General features: G+C 43.1%; 2 protein-coding genes across 2 annotated transcripts; both read left to right on the forward strand.

The window, feature by feature from the left end:
* The first annotated feature begins 926 nt into the window (after positions 1–926).
* kdm2ab (lysine (K)-specific demethylase 2Ab) lies at positions 927–13,563 on the forward strand. The gene is made up of 23 exons (XM_070961972.1): positions 927–1,160; positions 1,589–1,629; positions 3,153–3,291; positions 3,483–3,561; positions 3,764–3,810; positions 4,286–4,464; positions 4,666–4,772; positions 4,938–5,031; positions 5,196–5,349; positions 5,452–5,567; positions 6,405–6,531; positions 6,642–6,913; positions 7,079–7,156; positions 7,406–7,666; positions 7,856–7,984; positions 8,117–8,203; positions 8,373–8,597; positions 9,094–9,123; positions 9,249–10,279; positions 10,710–10,873; positions 11,309–11,455; positions 11,643–11,858; positions 11,995–13,563. Exons 2-23 carry the CDS (start codon positions 1,591–1,593, stop codon positions 12,174–12,176), a joined length of 3,903 nt encoding a protein of 1,300 aa, XP_070818073.1. The 5' UTR covers positions 927–1,160; positions 1,589–1,590; the 3' UTR covers positions 12,177–13,563.
* Positions 13,564–13,636: 73 nt separating this feature from the next.
* Positions 13,637–22,363, forward strand: ankrd13d (ankyrin repeat domain 13 family, member D). Its single transcript, XM_070961973.1, has 16 exons — positions 13,637–14,657; positions 14,776–14,911; positions 14,992–15,116; positions 15,428–15,473; positions 16,424–16,567; positions 16,745–16,934; positions 17,027–17,093; positions 17,577–17,658; positions 17,988–18,049; positions 18,146–18,276; positions 18,386–18,543; positions 19,452–19,565; positions 19,752–19,924; positions 20,964–21,043; positions 21,425–21,658; positions 21,814–22,363. Exons 1-16 carry the CDS (start codon positions 14,574–14,576, stop codon positions 21,875–21,877), a joined length of 1,890 nt encoding a protein of 629 aa, XP_070818074.1. The 5' UTR covers positions 13,637–14,573; the 3' UTR covers positions 21,878–22,363.
* Positions 22,364–23,197: the final 834 nt, after the last annotated feature.

The raw sequence follows: 23,197 nt of genomic DNA on the forward strand, positions 1-23,197 counted from the left end.
GCTTGAAGTATAATCAGGATTGGGGCGCAGTGACAAGATAATTACTCCGCAGGAGGGAAATTTAGTTTCACATCAAAATAGAAATAGAAAAATAAGTATTTCTAAATAAAAAAAATAAATCAAGTTAAAAAAAAGATAGGTCCAGTTCATCAACAGAGATCAGTGTGCAGTTTCTATTTGTTTTATTTTTTTTTGTGCAGTTATGGAAAAAGAAATTAAGCAAGCATAATTTGAAAAAAAAAATATATATATATGGATAAAATTTGAAACGATGTCTGTAATATATGTCAATGTGATCTATACATATGATTTGAGCAGTGGTGTACTTTAATGTATCGCTTATGTGTAGATAAAGCAGCAGTTACAGTAGCATTAGAGGTATAACAATATAGGAATTCTAAAAATAGAAATAGTATGGTACTGTAAAATAATAATAATGGTCCGTAAATGTAATTATACATAAGAACTAGTCAGTGTTGGAAAGTAACTAAGAACATTCACTCAAGTACTGTACATAAGCACAATTTTTAGGTACTTTACATAAGTGTTTCCATTATATGCTACTGTATTAAAATGCAGCTTTCATGCCAATGTTTCATTAACTTCTACAAGCTGGGTTTACATGTTCTTGCTAATAATCTGTACTTTTGCAGGACTTTGTAGTGTACTATGTTATATTGTTGATTGCTTGCTATTTATACCACCTAAATAATCTGAATATTTCTTTAAGAATTAGAATTAATGCAAAAAAAAAAAGAGATCCCACCCTCCCACCGTCAAACCGGGGAAAACAAACCAAGCGCACCTGTGAATTAACATATTCTAATCTTGTTTAAATAGCACATGCTGCGTCCAATCAGAGTAGTTCTATGCTAATTTATCGGAGCAGTGGATTAAATAGGGGGTTGGGTCATGAGCTTTTTTTGGGGGGGGGGGGGGGGGGGGGGTTGCGTGTATGTGTGTGTTTTTTGACCAGCTGAAAATGGCGGCTCGAAGCGTCGAATCGTCCTAACTTTATCGCACAATAATAAACATAACAATATACACAGCTGTTATCACATAACATGGGGAGAAACTTTACTGAGAGGCCTGAGACGCTCTAATTGGGAAACATTACTTTGACCACTAACCTTACGGCTAAAAGGAGTTAAAGCGCAGAGGTAACGGAATGATAAAGAAGCTTACAACTGCCGTATAGAAGCTAATGTCAGCTAGCTAGCTAGCGTCAGTGTTAGCCGACGACTTATGAAAGGGGATTGTCAGCTGAGCTAGTGGACGTTAGCCGATAACGCAAGCTAAATAATGCCAGTTAATGGACACATTGTTTCGGAATATTACTGTTAAAAGGTACTTACTCTAGCCGGCACTTGTCTTCATACAGTCACGGAAGTTCAACGTAAATGTTTTGTGTTGCCAACCTTAGCTTGCTGGCTAAAGCAACACTGTTGGCTAACGTTAGCAGGGCTATCTAGCTAGGCGCAGAGAGGTGTGTGTTTCTGTCCGGCAAAATGTAAAAACACAGAAACATCTTAACAGCGATTCGCTGTTTAATCAGTGTAACTCTCGAAACTTTGCTTTTCTTTTCTAGACATGATGGAGGATCCTAATACACGGTACAGCAAACGCCTGGTGAGTAACTTAGCCAAACTGTTAACTTAGCTCCCCGGAACACTTGTTTTATGTTTACAATGCAGCAGATAAGCGTTTTATCTTAAGTTGTGCGTGACGTTAGCCCTTTTAATACACACCAACCAATATGTGTTATAATCATTGTGCTTGATTGTTATGGCCCACTTTCTTTTGGCACATTATGTGATGGCAGTGGTCTTCTGTGTTGTGTGTACCACCATAATAAGGGTAATGAACTTGTCTAGGTTCAAGAAAGAGTCAAGTTCACTGTCTAACCTGTCAGCATTTGTGCTGTGTGACCTTGTTTCACCTCCTTGCAATTTTATCTCCTCGCTGTAAAGTAATTAATCCAGTGCTTTCATACTTCCTAGTGTGTACTCTGGCAGATAAATACTGATGCTAGTGGTGTCATTAATATTGATATCTAAATGTATGTTATTCGGCCTTATTTTCTTACCGGTCTTGATAGGCTTTGGAAAGAACGTCTAGGCCTGTTTGTTGAACACATCAAAACTTAATAAGACTAGTAAATTGTTGCTTAGTTGTAATTAATTTAGTCCCATAATCATTTTATTATGTTATGTAAAAACATCAGTGTGGGTTGCATTCATAATATTGAAGTGTTTTAAGTTGCAAATAAATATGAACTGTGCAGCCCTTGGCTATGAAAGTGAGGAGCATCAGAGTTTAGATAATACCACATTTGTGGTAAATGGATGGGGGTGGGGAGATCTGAGAGCGGGGGTGTTGTGCTTGATCCATCTGTCTAGCCAGGCAGTTCTGCATAGGATGAATGGCAGGAGGGGAGAAAAGGAGGGGGGCAGTGTGTGGAAGATTAACCCCTGCTATTGTAATGCTGTATTGTTTGGTTCCCACATGAACTTATGTGGTATCTGGCTGACTGATCAGCGAGGATTGATTTATTGTGATTTTATCCTTGTCTTGGGTGAAAGCATTAGCTTTGTCAGAAATGGCAGCTTTCGTTCGTTTTTATCACTGAGATTTAAGGGACAGCTCCCATGGGTGTCACCTCATGTCTTAGCAATTAGACTCCAGTAAGAACATTTTAAAAATACTTTAAGCAAGGTTGCATTTTTGCATCTATGTTAGATTCAAACGAGCTTTCTTTTGGTTGCATCTGAGGACCAGTCACTCAGTCGCTGATTTTTCATAATATGAGGAGTTTGGTGAAAAATTATTGATGTGATGCTAGTTGTCTTGCAGGTTGTGGGTTAGAGCACATTTACAGCTTTCATGTTTTTCTTACCAAGCATATCCCTAAATTCCCTTTTATTTTGTAACCGTTTACATACGTGAGATGTTGACATCAGCATCGCTGTCTCTCCGATAGGCTGCTTTAACTCAGCTTTGTCATGGCTGTCATGTCATGCAGTAAGACATCCCATATCTCTTGCTGTCAGTTATTCCAGCTCCTCTCCTCCTGCCTTCTCTCTCTTGCTTGCTACAAATCACATTGTTCATGTCTGATGTAGAGGTTAACAGAAACCTTCTTTTGTACCCAGCGCACAGGTACACGGCGCCGCTACCAGGACGACGGGATCTCAGATGATGAAATCGAAGGGAAACGAACGTTCGACCTGGACGAAAAGTTGCAGTGTGTCAGGTTTAACTCTGATTTGATCAAACACATGGAGGGTAAAGGTGAGAGGTTTCAACGAGTTATTGAAAGAAAGTTTTGGAATATAATTTCAATAAAACCATACCTGAACATAACTAATGCCACGTAAAATAAATTAATGCCAGCTGTTTATTTTACGTGCTGTCTTGCTTAATGCTGCAGAATTCAGCGTTGTCTTGATTGGATAAACTGTGTCTGTGCGTCTCCTTTCTAGATTTCACATTTGAATACATCCAGAGAGAAGGGCTCAGGGACCCCATTGTGTTTGAGACAGGGGATGGCCTTGGCATACAGTAAGTAGCATTTTCTTATTGTTTTAATCACAGATTACTCTTTTCTGAACACATACTATTATTTTTTAATTATTATAATGTATAATAATATTCTATCTTAGTTTTAAATGAGTTAATAGAAAGTGCCAATAAATGTGTTTGACTGTGTGTCTAGGAAAAAAAAAGTACAAATAAATTACAAGGCTTTGCCTCTCTCTAACAGGATGCCAGACCCCGATTTCAGTGTGAGTGATGTCAAGTTGTTTGTTGGTAAGTCACTATTTTATCCAGTTTTACACAAAATTTAACTCACCAAATGGCTTTTGCTGGTGGAGGTTAACGATAAATCAGATGACATATCGGTATTAGTTAACTGCTGACTGATAAGTGACAAGAAATAGCAGGGGGACATCCTAAACTAAGTCTGAGATAATTTAGAAAAAGTGTCACCAGAGAGCATTGACAAGTTTAAAAAACAAAACAAAAAGACATCTGAAGGATCCGTATTGTTTATGTTAAGTGGTGAAAAAATTGCTATCAGCCAGTGTATTGTTATTGGATTTATTAAACTCCCAAATGTCAAGTCAAGTCATCAGAAATCCAGTGTTGGTTGGGCTGTGGTAGCTTGGCATTTGTAACAAAAATAATGGGCGTCACACATGAGTATTTAATACTTTTAAGGGCAATGAATTTAGATGTAATTACAGTGGTCTCACTTGTTGAACCCCTTCTTATTCTCTTGCAGGGAGTCGACGCATTGTGGATGTGATGGATGTGAACACCCAGAAGGGAATCGAGATGTCAATGGCTCAGTGGCGACGCTACTATGAGACGCCGCCATCAGAAAGAGAAAAACTCTACAATGTCATCAGCCTGGAATTCAGCCACACCAGGCTAGAGAACCTGGTCAAACGACCGGCTTCGGTGAGAATTCACACAATTTCACACGATTTCACACCTCAGTTTGACAACAACTGCTGCTTCAGGGGCTATAGAGCTTTGGCTTGATCACAGTAATGACATTTGCCTACATACAGAAAGTGGTGTCAGTTATCATTAACAGTCTTGGGGTTAGTGCAGACCGTTTGATTGTCTGTTTTATATACTTTTCTTCTAATTATCCAGGTGGACCTTATTGACTGGGTGGACAACATGTGGCCACGACATCTCAAAGAGAGACAGAGAGACTCCACTAATGCTATCATAGATATGCATTATCCCAAAGTACAGAAGTGAGTAGATCAGAAATGTATGAATTTCACTGTGCTATTGTTATGATACCAATCTGATCACATCTCATACATCAGTGGGAATCAGTTAGTTCAATTTCATTCATAATCTCAGTGTTTAATCAAAAATCCACATCGTCTTTTCCGTCCTTGCTCCCCTTGTCTCAGGTACTGTCTCATGAGTGTGCAGGGCTGCTTCACAGATTTCCACATTGACTTCGGAGGCACTTCAGTCTGGTACCACATCCTGCGGGGAGGAAAGGTCAGTTTGGGTGTCCTGACACACAAGACACACAAGGGCTAACACTCCATCCTTTTCAACTCTCTGTTAACAACATGTAAATGCACATTCGTGCTATGGACATTTCTTTCTGTATATGTTGACCTCAGACTACATACACAGTCTTTTACCCATCACCCCTGCAGGTCTTCTGGTTGATTCCACCCACACCACAGAACCTGGAGATGTATGAGAACTGGGTTTTATCAGGAAAACAGGGAGACATCTTCTTGGGAGACAAGTGTCATGACTGCCAGAGGATAGAGCTCAAGCAAGGCAACACCTTCATAATCCCATCAGGTTTGTTACTGTAATAGGGCAGTGACACATACAGTCAGACACAGTTGCATGCACTGTCTCTACCACGACATCCCTCCAGCATCCTTGTCTTTTGTGTTGCAGGGTGGATCCATGCTGTGTACACACCAGAGGACACTCTGGTGTTTGGGGGGAATTTCCTCCACAGCTTTAACATCCCGATGCAGCTCAACATCTACAGCATTGAAGATCGCACACGGGTAAGCAGCACCTCACATTCACTGTAGACTTATTACTGCTGTTTATATATAACTGTCCTCTTGACACATGTTGATGATAGCTTCATATTTTGTGATTATGCAAGGCATGATTCAGAGTGTTATTCTGTGGAATTACTCACTGTAGAAAAACTGTGCTGAGAGAATCCTTTCTCAACAATGTCACTTTGATTCGGAGAATTTCTAACACCCATGAAGAAGGGAAGCACTGTATTTATTTATTTATTTATTTTGCTCCTGTTACCAATTCCAATATCTTAACTCTGGGTAACTGAGTAACAATCAGATACCTGTGCTGTATTTATCTTAAATTTCAAATCTGTGTACCTCACAGAGTAAAACTCAGGAGAGTAATTTTTATGAAGGGTAACTTGAGTCTAGGACTTTGCTGCAGCACTGAAAATTCAGCTGCAGTTTACAGGGAATAAATTAATTATCTGATAGAGAAAACACTGAATTTGAGAATGATACTCACAAGAAACTATATTTAATGTGGATTGGTCGAGTCATGGTTGATGCCCATCATTGTTGATACTGATCTGGAGCATTGGATTGGTGCAACCATACATACAACTAAACATGAGTAGTCATATAATGAAGTTTAAGTAATTGTACTGCCATGCATGCCTCCCACTTCTTTGATGTAGTAACTGGACACCTGAGTCCAAGAATGCGTTTATGTATTAAAAAAACTTACCTTCAAGAAGTAGAGTGGATTTTTTTATTGTCTCACGGTGGTATTTGACTGAACAGGGTCTCGAAAATGCACAAATTATTCAACAATATTTTTCCTAATCTGTTTCTGTCCTCTTCCTCTAGGTGCCACCAAAGTTCCGCTACCCGTTCTACTATGAGATGTGCTGGTATGTCCTGGAGAGATACCTCTACTGTCTGACCAACATCTCCCACCTCACTCCTGAGTTCCAAAAATACTCCCTAGGCATAGGTGAGGATGGATGAACACAAGAACACATGGCTGTACTAATTTTCTAAATCCATTTTCTTAATCCATTACTGACCCGAACGTCAACTATCGTGTCCTCTCTGTCTCCTCAGGACTGACCCAGGCTGACCTTGAAATGAATGATCACAGCGGGAATGGCACCTCCAATGGAGTTGACAGTGACAATGAAAACGAGACGATCAAGTTCAAGGAAGAAGTCAAAGAAGAAGAGGTGGCTCAAGTTACCACCCCTCAGCACGTGCTAACTACCTTTGAGCTGGAGGGATTGTGTAACCTCTTAGGGAAGCTGGAGGAGCTGCCACCTCACAAAAAGTGTGTCCCTGCAGGCATCAGGGACGCCACAGCCCTGCTCAACGACATGAGGGTGGGTGTCGCCTTGTGCACTTAGTCTCACAGTGAACTCACTTTGGCTACACTGTATTCAAACACATATTACACAGTTTGCATCCATCTACAGCTTGTGTGGTGCTATGCCATGATTGATCCAGATCCAGATATATTTAGTATTTTCTCTTCTACATGTGTCCAGGCTCTTCTGAAGGAGCATGCCAATGACAACCCCAAGCTGTCCTACACTGGAAAGCCCATTGTCAGGTGGCCTGAAAGGGTAAGAAGAGAACAAATTTTTACACACTTCCATCTAGCTGGGAGTACATAACAACACACTTCTGTGTAGATGATTATATCTGTTTGAGAGATATTTAGATTTGGTGCATCAATTGTCTTTAACCTTCTTTTCTTACTGTATAATTGATGTTGAAATACACAGTCGGTGTTGCTAAGTAAGATAAAATACATAATCAGTCCGACTCATCGGCCTTTTCTTTCCCTTTCCTGTTGATGTTCCTTATACCAGCCAACATGGTACCAGCCCCCGACTCCTCCTCCCCCTGTCCTTTACCGTCCTCGCTTGGGCCCCACCCTCCACAAGCCTCTCGGTCAGAGGTCCACCAAACGCTCCTCCATCTCTGCCCTGAGGCGCCGAAGGGTGAGATGTAAGCGCTGTGCAGCTTGCTGCAGGAAGGAGTGTGGCACCTGCCACTACTGCCACGACATGAGGAAGTTTGGAGGGCCTGGACGCATGAAGAAGAGCTGTATCATGAGACAGTGTCTAGCGGTGAGTGGGAATACTCCTCATTGTCTGTGTGTGTGCGTGGAAGCAAGTAATGCTATACATCTGTGCATGGTGATCTCTGTGTCTGTGGACGGCAACTCAAAATTGCATTAAATTGCTATTGTTGAATGCAATGTTGTTTTATGTTCTTTTACAACTCAAGAACTATTTAACATTAATTGGTTCCTCCAGCCTGCCCTGCCGAACACAGCGCGATGTGCCATATGTGGAGAAGGGGAATCAGATGAATCAAATCCGAGCACTTACTCTCTTATGGAGTGCTCTGTCTGCTCGCAGATTGCCCATCGTCAATGCATTAAGGTAATCTGTTTGAGACATAGTGAAGGCTATAAACTGAAAACATTACCCAGTGATTGCATGGTTTGTTTTGCTGCCTACAAAGCTGTGGTCAGACATGGTGATTACTATTTCAAATCTCTAACTGTGTTCCAGGAACCTGGTGAGGGGAAGATCAATAAGGACTTGCCCAGCTGCTGGGAATGTCCCAAATGTTACCAAGGCAGAGACTCAGCATCTGAGGTACCAAACACACACACCTTTCACTTTCATTTCCCCTCTGTTTCTCGCTCTGTGTTCTCTGTTCATTAAATTCTTGAACACTTTTTCCAGCAAAGTTTCCTTTCTCAATAACTTCCACCCTTTCTCCTTCAACCCCACCTGCCATCCCTTCCTGTCTCTCCCACACCAGTCTTCCAGCGATGAAGACAGTGAGGAGTCAGAGGGCTCGACCTCCTTACCGCCGTCCAAACTTGCGTACCGGGAAGGCATTGGTGTAGGTGACGGGGCGAAACGAGGCAGACGCAGCAGACCCCCATCACATCCCACAGCACCGCCACCTTCGCAGAAACTGCTACTGCAGCACCAACAGAACCGCAAAAGAGCAAGTGCACTGGAACTCAGACTTAAGAAGAGGGTGAGATGGAGAGCTTAACCAGATTTACATGCGTGCTTTGAATTTTCCATTGCTTTAATGATCAAAAGCAAGTAGGAGCAGTTCTTTTTTCTGCACCGTGGGGAAAATGCATTGATTTAAAGCATTTGAACAATTCAGCATGTACGCATGTCCTAACAAGTTCTTAAATGAACATGACAGTTTCATTAGTGATACTCCAGTTCTTAAGTTTCAGTTTTAGAAGCCTTACAAAGCAACAAGATTTTAATATACTGAAATTTCAGCTGGTCCTCTAGTAAGAAATCTACACAGAGCCCTATTTTGTTCTCTTTTGACATTGAAGATTGAAAAGTGTTACCTTGATGAAAGTTGCACCCTGAAACTGGTTTGATAGATGCCTCAGATATGATCTCTCTCAGACTTAAAATAGTAGATAAAAGCTCTTTGTGTGTGTGTGTGTGTTTTCTCTCTATTAGACATTTATCTCATGTCCCAACCTCTTTTCTATTTATTGCAGATAAAACTGGAGCGCAGCAAACTCTTAACAGTAAGAAATTCTCTTATTTCTGCACTGATTCTGTTTTGCATTTGAATAATACTCAAGTGTATATGTGGTATTATTCCAGGAGGTAGTTTCATTCAAGTCCTTTTTGTCCTCTTTCTTCTCAATAGAAACAGTCGTCTCTAGATCGTTCTCCAAGACTGCTGGGCTCCAGGTTGCTGTCCCGGCTGCGCTCTCCAACCAGCAGACTATCTCAGGGCAGAGGCCGGAGCTCCACCTGGGCGAGTGGCTCCCCTTACCACAGCTCTCAAGGAGGGACAGGGTCTTTCCAGCAGCAGCAGTCTTTTGGTCTGGAACTTGAGCTCAAGGGAGAGCCCCGCAGAGGAAGGGGAAGAGGGGTGAGGTTGCGGGGAGGAGGAGCAGGAAGAGGAATCAGAAGTGGAAGAAGCCATGAAGAGTTGGAGGAGGAGAGCGAGGACAGCAGCAGCAGCAGCACCAACAGCAGCAGCAGCGATGAGGAAGAGGAGAGGGGGCAGATCAGTGGGAGGGGACTGGATAAAGAGAACCAGCCACAGTCAAGGCGAGGAGGACGAGCAGCCAAAGAAAGAGATGGGGAAGGGAGTGAGGTGTCCAACCAAAATGGTGCGGAGGAGGATGACGAGGAGGTGATGGAGCAGGACAGTCAAACGGGGGGCAAAGACCCCTCATATCTTAAAGTGACACTCCAAAAGCCAACCAGAGCCAAGCAGGACCCATCAGCAATTGTCCCCAAATTGGAGGCGGTTGCTCCTCAAACTGCCACTTCCACAATACACAACCAAACCAGAGCCCTTGTCAGACCCCCCATTAGAAATCGTGGCCCCTGTCCTGATCAGCACCCCAATAGGCACACACCACCACACACCCGCAGTGGACACACAGACACTCGTACCTCCCACCCAGAGAGGGCGGAGGCCTCTAAAAGAACAAAGCCAAGCAGGCCAGCTAAAATGAGCAATGGCGCCTCCTGTTCTTCATCGACTGAGCTTCCTCATCTCCGCATCCCTCTGTCCGCCCTGCAGGAGGGAGGGAGCGAGGCAGACAGGGAGAACGGCGGGAGCGGACCGGGCTGTGAGAGGGAGGTGTGGGTGTCTGTCTTCCGCTACTTAAGTCGAGCAGATCTCTGCGTCTGCATGGCTGTTTGCAAGAACTGGTACAAATGGTAAGACAAGACCTTTCAGTTGATGTATATATTTTGAGAGGGTTCTAATCTCTTATCAAACCTTTAGTCTCACCTTACCTTGTTTTTCTTAGCAAAGAACAATGGATAACATAAAGGTTGTGGGCTTCTCAGTTTGATATGTCTGTCACTTTCACCAGTTAAAATGGCAAACATCAGTGGCGGCAGATCAGATCAGCTAATTAACACTAATTCTGTAACAGCTGAAATGAAAAGTTTGTCTTTTCTCCAGTTAATGTGCTCTCTGCAGCTGATCTTCACTTGAAGCTGCCTTTAAAAGCAGTCAGTGTCCATAGACCCCCGTATTAAAATGCCCAACTTTACAGCAGAAATAAACATGTTTACAGCCTGGTCCAAAAAAATGACTTGTTCATGTACAGGGGGTAATTTATGAGTGTGTGCTTATGTGCAGGTGCTTAGACAAGCGGCTTTGGGCACGGATTGACCTGAGCATCAAACGCACCGTTACTCCTCAGGCCCTGACAGGCATCATAAAGAGACAGCCGGTCACACTCGATCTCTCTTGGACCAACATCTCTAAAAAGCAGCTGAACTGGCTGGTTGGCCGCCTGCCTGGTATGGAAACATACACACATGCAAACAAACACTCTCTTTGTTTAATCCAGTTTTTATTGATTTCCAATATGGTCAATAATTGTGACACTATGAACAAAAAGAATCATGTAATTAAAAAGATTATGCATTCTTTTCATTCTCTTTTCACCTTTTCAAACTTTATATTGTATGTTTCTGGACAATGTTACAAAAAGTGTTACAAAATAAAATAGAAATTAGAATAAAACCTTTACTTAATGGGATATTTCAGAACTGTATAAATCCCAGCATTTGCACCAAATGAGTTAGGTGCTCTAAAAAAAGACATTTTAGTTTTTAAGGTTTTCCTGTTGCTGCTGAACCTGAACACCCTGAACAGAGATAGTGCTTGTTTGTGTCCTTATTTTGAACCAGTCCATTGACACCAAACAACCCAAGCTTCTGTTGATTTTACAGGCCTGAAGGATCTGATGGTGGCAGGTTGTTCCTGGTCATCTATTTCAGCACTCTGCTCCTCGGGCTGCCCTCTCCTCCGTTCTCTGGACCTGCGGTATGCAGACGGGGTCAAAGACCCTCAGATCAGGGATCTCGTCACCCCTCCAGGTGAGGAAAGAGGCGCCTCAGAGGCTACAGGTTCTGTCTTGTCGTGTCTTGTTATTTTTCCCAACTTTATATTCTTTGCCTTTTTGTTTTACTTCCATTTTGCATTTTTCCTCATTAATTCCTTTGCGAGAGCTAAAAAAAAGAGAAATGATCAATATATTTTTTCCTCTTCTTCCCTCTATTCCAGGCTGTGACAATCGCAGTCAGTTGCGGACCATGCAGTGTTTGCGACTGGCAGGCCTGGACATCAGCGACTCCACTCTGCGCCTTGTGATCCGCCACATGCCCCATTTAACAAAACTGGACCTCTCCCACTGCAACAGCCTCACCGACAACTCCATCAACCTGCTGACTGCAGTGGGCTCGTCCACCCGAAACACGCTCACAGAACTCAACCTCGGAGGTGAGAGATTGATTTGAATGGCTAATCTGGGAGACACAGAACAAAATTTTTAGGAGCATAGACACACACACACTTTACATGACATTAGTTTTATTTCACTAGTATTGATGTGTCTGTGTGCCTGCTTCTTTTCCAGGCTGCAGTAAACTGACAGACACGTGTCTGAAGTATCTCCGCCGCCTCTCTTGCATCTCACTGCTCGACTTGCGAGGCTGTAAAGGCGTCTCCCGCAAGGCGTGTGAAGCCTTCATCTCCGAGCTGTCGGTCAACACGCTCTACTGCCTATCAGATGAAAAACTGATCCAGAGGATATCCTAAACCACCTCCTCCTCTGACTGCAGAGGTGATTTGAGGTCCAAAGGCAAGAGAGCTGATCCTGATGTGAATCTGTGTGACACAAAGGACACAGGCAGGCAGGGAAGTTCACATGCACCTGCAGCACATAAAAGGAGGGGTGGGGTCTAAACTGGGAGTGCTTACTCACTTAACTGGTCTTGGTGAAAGGGGTTATCTCAGCTGGAGCAATGTTTCTTTGCAGCATTATACAAATAGTTTTTCCAGTGTACCTAAAAAGAGACTCAGGAGCTTTTTATTCTGTTGTTCTTTTGGGATATAATCTTGCATGGAAACAGCAAAAAGTCTTTTTTTTTTTATTGCTGGGAGTGGGAGAACAAGGGCAAGTAATTAGCTGTATCCTACACAGCCTGTGGATAACCAGGTGCTGAGCTCTTCTTTGGACAGACTCCAGTCTTGACTCCCATCCTCATCCTCGGGGTAGAACTGCATTGTTCTGTTTGGCTGATAAAGTCTTATTTATCATCTGACTAATTGGAACTCATTTGATTTCAGCTACCTTTGGGTGCTCCAAATAGATATTTTTTTGTCAGGTCTAAGGCAGCAGAAGTGAAGTTGTTTGACGACCTATGCTTTATGCACAACATCTATGCTTTTTTAAAAATTTTTCTTTAAGACAACTTAAGGTGACGGGTCTTTCACTTCATGACTTACAAAGTGGGTGACAGGAAGGGCCTGTGTTTACCATATGGTCGTGTTTTGCTTATTAAGGCACTTGGGTGCAACAGTAGTCCTGTGGCATACTTGATAAGCTTACTTGGACATCGAGTGGTTGGTATATAAGGGTAAAAAGACAGTGTGAGACGGCAATCGACATGGCAACAAGACCTCACCCTGTCAGAGGGTGGGTTGCATTCGGTGTAACGGATAAGCCAAGGATTGGGTGTCATTCAATGGTGCATCTTCAAACAACCGTTAGACTTCAGGTGCTATTATTTCCAAACTCCTCTTGCTTTGTTTTTGTACAGAGACAACATTTAGAGCAAAAGTGTTAATATTCTAGATGAAACTGCCCCCCACCCCCCTTTGATACACCTTTTTCTTTTCATGGATGAAAAATGTGAGTATCCACTTTTCACCAAATTCAATCCAATTCAATGTAGAGATGTTTGATTTCGTTTGGGTGGGGTGTTGCAAATTTCTTTGTTCCCTTCAAGTGTAGTGTTTCTGTATCAAAGGTCTCCTACCAGACCACTCCTGTCCATATCCCCTCAAATGAATATAAGTATATAAATATATACTTTTGTGTAAATGTGTTTTCCTTTTTTTCGAGTATCAAAACGGGAATCCTGTAGCATTGTAATTATTTTCAGACGCCTTTTTCACTTTATGTTATTTGTGTTATTTTTCAAGAAAAATAAAAAAACGATAAACAATGGGTAGCTGTCCTATTCTTACTGACCGCGCATCTCACGCAGGTGCGCGAGCGGTGTTGCTCCATTTTCCTGTTAATACTATAGTTTATTAAGATCAGATCAAACATCAGCGCCTCCGCGGCTCCACCCTGCTCCTCTCCATAACCTGGTAATAAAACGACGCACAAATAAATATATAAATAAGCAGCGCTGCTGCAGCTGTTAATAGACTTCATTGTACCAAAGCTGCGTACTCGCACAGGAGCGGATCAGACTTTGTCAGACGTGGTCTGGTTTCCCGATCGTCAGCAAGGCTCGACTGAGCGCTATCGGCAGCAGCTGTCATCGGATCGCCCCCGACTTGACTGACCTGGATGTGAAACTGGAGTAAAGGCCGTATCTCGCTTTATTTTGACGGACCGTGACAACCCTGCGATATAAACAGGGGATGCTCGCAGCAGCAGCGGGGTAGCTAGCCAACTTTATCAGCCGGCGATTTCACCCATATTTCCTTTTTCTTTTTTTTCCTCAAGAACATATCCATCATGAAAAAATGAACGGACTTGGGGCGTGCATTTTGGCCAGCTGAATTACTTGTCTTGCATCGTGAATGATGGAAAACAGGTGCCTAGAGGAGCAGGAAACAATGTTGTTATTAGCCAGTTAGCTAACGTTAGCTCAGCTAGCTGTTAGTTAACGTTAACTACATCAAATTAGTGGGCTGAGTTAGCCGCGCTAACTCAGCCCACTAATTTCAATAGACACGCACGGTATTCTAGTGTGTCTGCCGCCTAACATTAGCCACTTGGATAGATTTGCTTAGTGACAGGTTTTTCCAGTGAAGCACTTCTGTCTTTCGGCGTTTACCCATTTTCTGCTGTTAACTGAGCTAGCTAGCTAGCCAGCTGTGTCGAGTCTGCTGTGGTGTCACTGCAATCTGCTGGCTGCAGAAATCATACAGCAAACATAGCTTTACTACTATTTCACTGTCAAGCGGACGACAACCATGGCTCAAGAAGCGTTTCCTCTGCATTTTCTGGTCTGGAACAATCAGTATCTGGAGCTCGATCGAGAGCTGCAGAAGAAAGAGGTGAGTCAGGAGGTTTATTTTGCAGCTGGCGGATGATTTATCTATATATTTTTAAACAGACGCGTTTGTTGGGTCGCGCTGCATTGCGCTGATGCTGCTGGTGTGTTTGGTTCTGCAGCAGGATGTGGAGCGCCTCGATCCGAGGGGGCGCACCCCGCTGGAGCTGGCTGTATGTCTGGGCCACCTGGAGTCCACCCGGGTCCTGCTCAGGCACTCCTCAGACCCCACACACTGCAACACACAGGGCTGGACCAGTGAGTGCTCTGCCATGCATCCCAGCGTCACACGGGAATAAGAAGCACCCGCTGTCATTAAATGTGGATGCGTGTTTCAGTCTTGCAGGAGGCGGTGAGCACCGGGGACCCAGAGCTGGTGCAGCTGGTGCTCCAGTACAGAGACTTCAAGCGTGCCACAGAGAGGCTGGCGGGCATCCCGGAGCTGCTCAGCAAACTAAGACAGGTAAAACTGCTTCACAGCCTGGCGTTTGATTGAAAAACTCCAAGCCTGGAAGTTTTAAACTCTGCTAACAACACACCCGATCCTCAGCCACGCCTCAAAACTTTGGTGAATATGTGATAAAAGTTTTTTGAGTGCAGGACAAAGTTTTCAGCTGCTTTGTCAGTGCATTGTTTTTCATTGTGGTCCCAGAATATTAAGTCTCAAGCTTGTTTGAGTCAGGATGCACAAATGTCAGACAACACGCAGCCTCCTGACTGGAATTGGCTTTTTGCTTTTGTCTGAGTACTCAAAGTTTCCTTGGGGTCTTCCAGGCGCGGGACTTCTATGTGGAGATGAAGTGGGAGTTCACCAGTTGGGGTGAGTGTGTTTTCACAGAGGTCAGTTTCAGCACCACACTGGTTGGACAGCTCCCCCAAGAGCAGCTGTCACTCAGTTCAGATTGAGACAGTGCCTTGCAGGATGCAGCCCACCAGTAGCCTGCATGAAATGCCCTCCATAGTGTATTTGGTTTCTTGTGTTTGGATTACTCTGCCTTCTCTAATCTGCAGCAGATGCTCATGTAAACAGTTAAATCCATTTCACAGCATTGAATATTTGTATCGTCATCAACCACTATGTGCAATAAAGCTCTGAACATATATAATTTCAGTTCTTAATGCCTCTTAATGCGCTTTCTTTACAATAACGACTGAATTGGAACATTTGTAATGGTCTACAGTTTCACTTTATACAAGTCCTCAGTGGTACGGGAATTGTACTGCTGGATTTTGATAATTTCCTGTTGACATTACATTACATTCATTTAGCAGAGGCTTTTATCCAAAGCGACTTACAATAAGGGCGTTCAACCATGCAGATACAACCCAACAACTGCAAGAATCACAGTACATCAGACTTCATCAAATATGCTGAATTGCTTCAAGTGCCACTTATAAATCAATTAAGTTACACGTAATTTCAGTCGTACATCGCATCATTAGAAATACAGTTTGGTTGCTGTTTTCTTGCACTCATCTGTTTTAAATGGATTACTTTTGATTTCTTAGCAATTTTATGGCATCACATTTTCTAGTTTGTGATTTTCTGTCTTGTTTTATAAAGTTTATGATCAGTGAATTCATCTCTAATGACATTAATCATTAGCTGCTGCACTCTGTAGCGATCTATATTGAGAAAATTTCTAGAGAAACATTTCATCTTCCACTATAATCTTTCCCCTCTTCTTCCCTCATTTCCTGTTTGGTTGCCTCGTTCTCTTCGCCTGTTTGTGCCTTGCATCTAAAATGCTCCCTCAATCCTCCTCTCAGTGCCCTTGGTGTCGAAGGTGTGTCCCAGTGACGTCTACCGAGTGTGGAAGAGCGGCTCGTGCCTCCGTGTGGACACCACCCTCCTGGGCTTCGAACACATGACCTGGCTGAAAGGGCGACGCAGCTATATCTTCAAGGGTGGAGGTGTGTATGCTCCTAGAGCAGCATCACAGAGCTACAGCTTGGACCCATCCCGAAAACACTGTGAAAGCCAGAAATGCCGTCCTTTGAGTCATTCTCTGATCAACAGTCTGTGCCTCTTATGGCGGGGCCTCGGTTCAGGTCTGCCTTTCTTTATCCTCTGTGTGATCTTCTTCTTAGATGATGGGGCCGTGGTGATGGAGGTGGACCACGAGAAGCAGGTGGTGTACACAGAGCCGCTTGTCTTGTCTCCTCGTGACGCGCCCTCCCTCCTGGCGGCCATGCAGCCATCACAGGAGAACACAGCCCAGAGACTCACGTCACCCATCGTCTCCACGCACCTCAACACACGCAACATTGCCTTCGAACGGTAACAAGCGAAATCATCGAGGTTGCATTTGATGAACCATCTGCCTCATCTCTCTCTGTGAAGCTGCCTTACTTAATCTCTGTTGTGTTTAGGAACAAGTCGGGAATCTGGGGCTGGCGTTCCGAGAAGAGTGAGGTGGTCAGCGGGTATGAAGCCAAGGTAAGTGAGCTCTGAGAAAGAGCAAAGCTGGCTCAAACACACAGTTCAGACCACGTGATCCAGTTTGAACTAATTATCTGCTTCTGAGTTTTAAGTAACCTTTAATAAGAGGTTTGATTTACACAGGGAAGAAAGTGTCTGAAAGCAGAGAGCAGAAATGATTTTACGGTGTTTTTGAACACAAATATTTACTTTAACCAGGAATCTCCTTTTGAGGTGGGAAATTATTTTTACAAGAGAGATGCGGACAAGAAAATAGTGTGAGAAATGACAGACCCAACACAGTCACGGTATGTTGTTTGCTCTGTCAGAGATAAGCCAGAGGAGACTCTTCATACCCAGACTGCAGCACAGTGTGACCTACTGCTGTCTACACCAAAGAAATGCTTTTGTGACCCAAATAAATGCGTTGAAAGCAGCTTTGCTTAAACAAAGTGTAAAGAAGAAGTGTCTGTGTTTTTCTTTGTGCGTCATCGTGTTCAGGTTTACAGTGCCACCAATGTGGAGCTAGTGACTCGGTCAAGGACAGAGCATCTATCAGACCAGGATAAGTCGAGGAGCAGAGGTGAATACGCACACACGCACGCACATTGTCCCTGTTGTGCATTTATCGTGGTGGGGAAACAATATCACGGCGAAAAACGGTGTTATTGAGCCAGAAAACAGCTGCAGGGAAATCAAACGGAGCCTCCTTAAATTTAACTTGTGAGATATAAACGAAACAAAATCGATCACTATGCAGTCCATCGTGACAAAGGTATGTCCGCCTCAAAGTATGATAATATTATTTTTGCTCCGGATGGATCTCTTTCCACCCTAATAGAGCAAAAAGCAGAATCCATTTGCAGAGCAGATTGATGATAATGATGATCTCTCTGTGTTATTCCCGCTCAGGCTCAAAGACTCCTCTGCAGTCCTTCCTGGGGATCGCTGAACAACACACAGCTCACAATGGGGTAAGAGTCTCCGCGGCGTCATATCCACCCACGCCACCTGCAGCCTCTCTTTGATGAACGTCGCCGCTGATGGCTCTCTCTCTGTATTTCCGTCAGAGTAATGTGTCCCAGTGTGCCAGTCCTCACAACCCCACAGCCATCACAGCCGAGGAGTACTTCAACCCAGAGTTCAACCTGAACGGCCGCGACATCGGACGTCCCGTCGAGCTCACCAGCAAAGTCCAGAAGTATGATGCCGCCGTGGGATCACGTGGCATTAGCGTTCATTGCTTAAAGCTCTCTTTATGGACCGGTTCACTCTAAACGAGGGTGTCCGCCTCCCTGTCTCTTCTCCAGGTTTAAAGCGACACTGTGGTTGAGCGAGAGTCACCCTCTGTCACTGGCGGAGCAGGTGACACCCATCATCGACCTCATGGCCATCTCCAACGCCCACTTTGCCAAGCTGCGTGACTTCATCACCCTGCGCCTGCCGCCAGGATTCCCTGTCAAGATAGGTGTGTAGGAGAGGTCACACCGTGGGGGTAATTTCCTGTGAGCAGCTGGGTGGATATCTTGAGATTATTAAGGCTGAATCCAATCCCACACGTTCCAGGCCTGTTGGTCTGCAGCTTGTTATTCTGGGGTACTTTATGTGCGTGGTTCATGTATCATGAGTCTTACAGTATGTTTTCATTCCCACTGCCCCCTGTGCGACAGGAATAATCAGTCATTTGAAGTTCCTCTCCTGACATTAATTAAACCCCTAAAAATCATCATTAAAATGACACATTTTGAATTAAAAAAGAAAATCCCTTCATGCTTTAAAATAGTTCAGATGTAACTCGCCTTTGCCTTCATTTAGTATGCACAGATTAAAAAAAACAGAAGAGACCTCTCCTTGTTTCCTGTTCCGGTTCCTGTTTCCTCCTCGTTTGTTTTCCTCCTTGTGTGCTTGCTGCCGTGCGGTACACAGTGGGAAGTGGTAACATAGGAGTAACTAAGTCACACATGTTCAAACTGGGATTCAACTCTGAAGAAGAACACCAACGTCATGCGAAGTTTTCTGTCAGAATTATCATCATGAATGTCGCCGTCATGTAATTCAGCACCTTAGGTATCTGACAAAATGTTTCAGGTAACATTTGCCTTAAGTCTTCGTCAACACCCCCAAGCCAAATACAGTGTCCTTTAAGCATTTGACATGAATCATCATGTGACTTTGCAGGCTAACGTTGGCTAACATTATGGAGCACATGGCAGATTTACTTAGATACAGTCAACGGAAAATACTCAGCCATGGCGCTTACTGCTTATTTCTCTCATGATACATCTTGTAGCATATAAACCATGTTCATAAGGTTAAAAACTTGTCATTGGAAGGAGTCTTTAAAGCTTACAAAAACTCTCCCTGTCTTTCTTCCAGAGATTCCCCTGTTTCATGTTTTGAACGCCAGAGTGACGTTCAGTAACCTGTGTGGCTGCGACGAGCCAGTCAGCTCTGTGACGGTTCACAAACCAGAGAGCTCCGAGGAAGCTGGTGACTATTGTAATATATATGTAATAATATGTATGATAAGTCTTGTAATTCTAATGTTTTTGGTTTGAGAATGAAGGCTGTTCTGAAAACATAAGGCAGGTGAAGTTGTTTCCATAACAGAGCACAGGCTTAATCTTTTACCTTTTACTCGTAGGTGCAGTAATGATGTAACCCATCTTCTCCCAGGTCAGTCTGTCCCTCCCTTCCACTGCGAGGTGGACCCCTCGGTGTTCGAGCCCCCAGCAGACTACACCACCCTCGGTCCAGGACGCAGCGAGCCAATGAGGGACGAGGATGACAACCTGCTGCAGTTTGCCATCCAGCAGAGCCTGCTGGACGCCGGCACAGAGAGCGACCAGGTCAGATTCTTCCCTTTTTTTCACCTTAGAAACATCTAAAATACAACCATTTCGAAAATTTTTTTTTTTTAAATCAAATGCTGAAAAACTGATTCATGCTGTTATTTCAAGCCGACTTGATTACTGCAACGCTCTATTTACTGGCCTCCCAAACAAAACCACTGAGAGACTTCAGCTCATTTAAAAGTCTGCGGCTCGACTATGAACCAGAACCAGGAGCAGAGAGCACATTAGTCTAGTTTTAGCTGCTCTGCACCGGCTTCCTGGAACATTCAGGATTGATTTTAAGGTCCTCCTCCTCGTATACAAAGCCCTTAATGGGCTAGGACCAAGCTACATCGCTAACTTCCTCATTTATTATTTGCCTTTGAGAAGACTGCGATCATCTACTGCTGGTTTAGCAGAGGTTTCCAGCTACAGATGAAAGAAAATCTGAGATGCAGCCTTTGTCCATTATGCCTCAAAGCTCTGGAACAGATCTCTTGGAAGCTAGCTCACTAAATATGTTTAAAAGGAAGCTAAAAATGTGACTTTTTGATTCATCCTTGAAGCGATGACTTTCCTGATACAGGCCTGAAACTTTTGCACTTCTTGTTGAATATTAGATTTTACTTGATTTTATGCATTTTATCTACTTCATTTTGAACTTTATTTTATTACTCTCATTCAGTGGTTTTATTTTCCATCTTATTTTATGCATTAACTTTATTTCCATCCTTATTCTATTTTATTTTATCATCACCAAGTGTGTTTTATTCTCTGTCTTATTTTACATTCATTTCCTGTCCTTGTTTTTATGTCCATTCTCTTTCTTTTTTTGTGTGAAGCAGTTGGTGCGTAATTTCTGTGAGCTGCAATTCTTGTATGAAAGGCACTGTACAAATAAAGTTTGTTATTGTAATTATTATTGTTGAGACATTGCAGTGACCCAGGTGTGACCTGTACTGGTCACTGATGGAAAATGCTATTTTTCGTCCTTTTCTTTTTTAAAGACTTTTTTCATTTAACGCCAGTTGAAGCACTTGTGTGTGGTTTTTAGGTAACCATCTGGGAGGCCCTGACCAACAGCCGCCCGGTGCCCCAGAGTCCACTGTATGAGGAAGACTCTCAGCTGGAGAGGTGAGCTGAAAACAAAACAAGGGTGAAGAATGATGAGGAATCAAATGCTAAATTTAGCTGAGCCTCAAGCTGTCATCCAGGCAGCTTAGTTTATCTTCGCATGGCTTTGAGCAGAAAAAAGGAAAAAGGTCCTCAGAGTTTATTCTAAACAGGTCTGTTTGCAGTTGAGGTTTAACTCAAGCTTTTTCAGAATTCGTTCTTACGCAGAGAAACCTGTGGCTTGTCAAGTAATTTAATTAAACATCTCTAAATAGAGTTCAGTGATTAGCTTTTTCTCTCCACCTTCTCATGGGAGCAGCAACTCCCAGACATCCTGTAATGAAGCCCAGCAGAGAAACCTTGCCGTAAAGATGCCGCTCAGTTTAAGTCTTCTGTCCTCAGGGCGATTCAGGAGTCTCTGTCCATCTCACTGGCCAGCAGAGAGGGAGAGGACACGGCCGACCCCAGCCAGCCCTCCTCTGTCTCTCCGTTGGACCCCACCGCCAACTCCCCGCTGTCCTACAGCACAGTCACAGACCCGCGGTTGTCGGGACACTTCGGTGTGGCGTCGAGTTTCGACGAGCAGCTGCGTATCGCCATGGAGCTGTCGTGCCGGGAGCAGGAGGAGATGGACAGGTGAGACGGGAGTCATGTTTTAGAAGGTGGTTTTTAAAATGTGCGCGTCTACTTGGAGGGGATTTTTCTACTAAGAATATTTTATCTGCTGTTGTTTCTTTGAAATGAAACAGCTGTCACTGCTCTGACTGCTCTGTTTCTTATGTGTGTCGCAGGCAGCAGAAGGAGGAAGAGGAGGAGCTGGAGAGGATCCTGCAGCTGTCACTCACCGAGAAGTAATGTCACAACAGCAATGGAGCCGTGGTCTTCATTGGGGAACAATCATCTTAATTTATTCTGTTTTACTTTTATTTTTTTAAATCTTGAGATATTAAGTTATTACAGATGTTTTATTTGTCTTTCTCACACGAAGGCTGCTACAACAGAGTGTGAAGGAGCAGAGCATGAGAGGTGAAACAGGTGAGAGGGGGGTGAATAAGAAGAGGTGGGAACAGGTACTATGAAACACACTACGATGAAGGAGACAAAAGGGAGAGAGTCTTTGTTTTTCTTTTTTTATTGAATATTTTTCACAGTCTTGCTGTCTTTTATTGAGTGATGAATGATCCTTAAACTTTCAACCTATAACATGATCCATGATAATGACGACAAATATGAAAATACAATCTTAATGGAATAACTTATAAAAATATGATTATAACATTTGAGGCGTTTATGTTGGCTTACTCCTATGTGTGAAAAAATAAAGAATAATGATCATCCTGGGCTGTGGTTATGGTTTTTATTGAATGCTTTTAAACTTACTATTATTTATCAACAATCTCACCTGTATAGTTATTGGCTCATACAGTTTTATCCTAATGTTCATTTTTGTTCTAACCACAATCGCTAAGTAAAAACAGAAATCGTAAGCTTCCCATCTGTGACAAAAAACATCTATATCACACGTAGTTGAAACTAGAGCTGCAATGGTTAGTGATTTTTAAGAAAATGAATCAGAAACTAATGTAACCCCCAGAATAAAGCATTAGTAAGTGCTTTATAATGACTAATAAAGAACCAATATGCCTCTAATGTACATGCTAATAAGCAACTACTGAATGTGAATATGCATACTTTGAGACTCAGATGTGGGTCATGAAGTTGTCTCTATCAAAGAGCTCTTGAAACATTTCTCTTTCATCTTTGTCAATGATTAAACTTAGGCTTCATGCACAGGTTTGTAAGTCATAAAGCTTAATAATTTTCTGTTTTAATGTTCTGCTGTTACAACAAACCAACAGCTGGAGGGCCAAATTCAGTTGTGATGAAATGTAATTCAAGGTCGCCTGAAGATAAAATCTACATGACTTTTGTCTGTTTTCTATTGTAGTGTCTCAATAACTCTTGGACGGACTATCAAAGATATCTGGCGCGCTGATTCATGTTCCCGCTCCCGTTTGATCACATCACTTTTCATCTAGCACCGCTCTCAGGTCAAATTTTTATGTTGTTCAATCCTTGGGTTTATGACGACGCAGTTTAACTGCAGTTAACTGTAGTTTTAACTTTGTGTTTATGGATTATTGGCATGCTAACATGCTAAACTAAGATGGTGAA

Source organism: Chaetodon trifascialis, chromosome 5, assembly GCF_039877785.1.
Source record: "Chaetodon trifascialis isolate fChaTrf1 chromosome 5, fChaTrf1.hap1, whole genome shotgun sequence".
Lineage (NCBI taxonomy): Eukaryota > Metazoa > Chordata > Actinopteri > Chaetodontiformes > Chaetodontidae > Chaetodon > Chaetodon trifascialis.